General features: G+C 53.8%; 1 protein-coding gene across 1 annotated transcript in view; it reads right to left on the reverse strand.

The window, feature by feature from the left end:
• Nucleotides 1–2197: 2197 nt before the first annotated feature.
• LOC104413844 (retinoic acid receptor RXR-alpha-like) overlaps nt 2198–2565 on the reverse strand; it is a gene marked incomplete at its 3' end in the record, with an annotated part of 1358 nt that continues 990 nt past the window's right edge. The window contains exon 2 of the mRNA XM_010024955.1: nt 2198–2416. Coding sequence (XP_010023257.1) covers nt 2198–2416 — 219 coding nt within the window. The remainder of the gene's footprint in view (nt 2417–2565) is intronic.

Raw genomic sequence — 2565 nt, forward strand, 5'->3', positions numbered from 1 at the left:
GCTTTTCTGTAGCTGTAAATTAGATCTCCAGAGAAAGATAATTTTTGGGGAAATGAGGCCTATTATCCTGGTTCTATTACTTAAAAGATGCAACAAGTTTACACTAGAGGATAAGAAGCCAGCTATGTTGTGAGTATTTAGGCAAAAGGAATTAGCAAGACAGGATTTAGCCCAAAACTGTTCAAACTGAGGTGATGGGGAGGCAGCAGGACTGGTGCAAGGACAAGGCTCCTGCCTGGCAAAGCAGATGGGCAACACCAGTGAGCAGGGATGGATGCAATGGGAAGATTTGGGGTTTGGCAAATCAGGTGGGTATCATGTGTAAAACTCTAAGAGCTGCCCAAAACCAAAGCTCAGCAAGATCCAGCTTCTCACTGTCAGGTCTAGGATAACACTGGGACACATTCAACCCTGCCATGAGACACTGAATTCTTAGGTTTATAACAAGAAGGAGGTTTATCTGGGCACTGGGAGAGTCATTCCGGCTTTGCCTACGTGGGGATCATACCCCAAACATCTGCTGAGTGCCGATGCTCTGGCTTCCTGCCCTCCTCCGAGCTGTTCCCAGCAGTGCCAGTGTCAGACCAGCCAGCGCTGCCCAAGTTTGGAGGATCCCATCTGTCACACTTCTGAATAATTGCCTGATGGGTATGAATTCATTTGGTATTCACTGTGATAACGTTAATCAAGATGAATTAATCGAGTCCTCACACTGTACATGCTCCCTGGGGAATTCCACCACCATGGAGGAATTAATTAATGGACCTGTAACGCTAGTGGTGCTGCCCATGTAATCACTGCCAGCGGTAGGCACGAAGCAGGTACCCGATCACCCAATGTCACTGCAGGCTGCAGAGTTAAAGTGTTACTGCTGGTGTCTCCTTCCCAGTACTGCTGGGTTCCCTTCCCTATGGATGCTGGCTGAGGTATTCTAGAGGTGTGAAAGGAAAGCGGGCCTCCAGCTGCCAGCGCAAGGCTCTGAAGGCAATGCCAGGGCAATGGGATGCTCCACAATGCTCCACTCTCCAAATCACAGGAGACTTCTTGGCTTCTTTTAGGCACCAGAGTCTCCCGCAGCTGTAGATCAGCCTTTCCTCCTCCTAATGCACATCTCCCACGGGATCCAGTGCTCTCCATGCTCTGCCCATCTGCATCCAGTGCACTCCATGCTCTGCCCATCTGCAGAGCAGCAGCAATTCCAGCTCCTGCACATGGAGCACTGTCCCTGCGCTGCCCCACTCATCTTCAGAGGCATTTCCTGAATGCCTCCCTCTCTCCAGCTCAGACTGGATGTCTGGAGCTCCAAGAACCTCTGCTCCCGAGCACTGAAGGGTTAAGCTCTGCAGGGCCACGGAGGAGCTCTTGGTGCCCCGACTCCATCCCGATGCAATCCCCCCACACCTCGAGCACAGACGGCTTTGACAGCTGAAGACTCTGCTCACGGTGGGTCCTTAGGTGACCCCAGCCCGGCCGGGGCTGCGCAGCACTCAGCTGCAGCTCCAGCACTGCCCTGGTTAATTAATGCTCCAGACAGGACTAAGTGCTCTTCAAAGAGACCCGGCTGGAGCGATGCTGCAGCCAGAGCCACCGGGCGGAGGGGCGGGTTTATCGCCAGTCAGGGAGGCAAGTGTGGCTCTGGAGATGTAAGGGGAGAAGGCAGCAGAGAACTGAGCAGCACCACGGGGTCATTCTCACGTCACGTCTGGTAAAAGCCTGTTCTGCCAGCAGTGTAAAACAGATGCAGTCAGCATTTAAAAAGAGCATTTGAAAGAGGCGCTGCCAGGGAGCTTGAGATCCTACATTTACATTCCAGTGAGTGGAGAGAGATCTTTCATGAGACTGAATTTCTTTCTTCTTCCCAATGAGAAAACAACAGCAGCATTGCTGCTGCTGGGAATGGGGCTGAGGACAAGCAGACAGTGCTCAGTGCGGGTGCCCGAGCAGCAGACCCTGAGGAGGAGGATGGTAATTCACAGTGATTAGCAACCCGTGAATTAAACCTGGTCTTTATCTTGCCAGCGTCCAACTGGGGAGCATCCTGGGGCTCGGCGCTGGACTGGAGCCCAGAAGAGACCCCGGCTGTGGCGCAAAGGCAGAAGACAAACCCCGGCACAAGCAGCGCTCGGCAAGGCTCACGCCAGCTCTGGTACATGTGGTGCTGCCACGGGGAGCACCCTAGCGAAGGGAAGGCACCCACAGCACCCCTGGGCGCCAGGGCAGGCTCTCTCTGCCTTACCTTCTCGCTTCATGCCCATGGCAAGACACTTCTGGTAGCGGCAGTACTGGCAGCGGTTGCGCTGGCGCTTGTCGATCAGGCAGTCCTTGTTGTCGCGGCACGTGTAGGTCAGGTCCTTCCGCACCGTGCGCTTGAAGAAGCCTTTGCAGCCCTCGCAGCTGTAAACCCCGTAATGCTTTCCTATGGGGGAGACTCAGGTTAGGGGGGCTCAAGACATAAGAGGAAAGTTTTTCACCACGAGAACAACCAGCCACTGGAATAATCTCCACAGGGAAACGGTGGATTCCACTTCTAAAATTTGGCTGGGGAAGGTGCTGGGACTTCTAGCC

This window comes from Nestor notabilis, unplaced genomic scaffold (genome assembly GCF_000696875.1).
Source record: "Nestor notabilis isolate BGI_N333 unplaced genomic scaffold, ASM69687v1 scaffold16422, whole genome shotgun sequence".
Lineage (NCBI taxonomy): Eukaryota > Metazoa > Chordata > Aves > Psittaciformes > Psittacidae > Nestor > Nestor notabilis.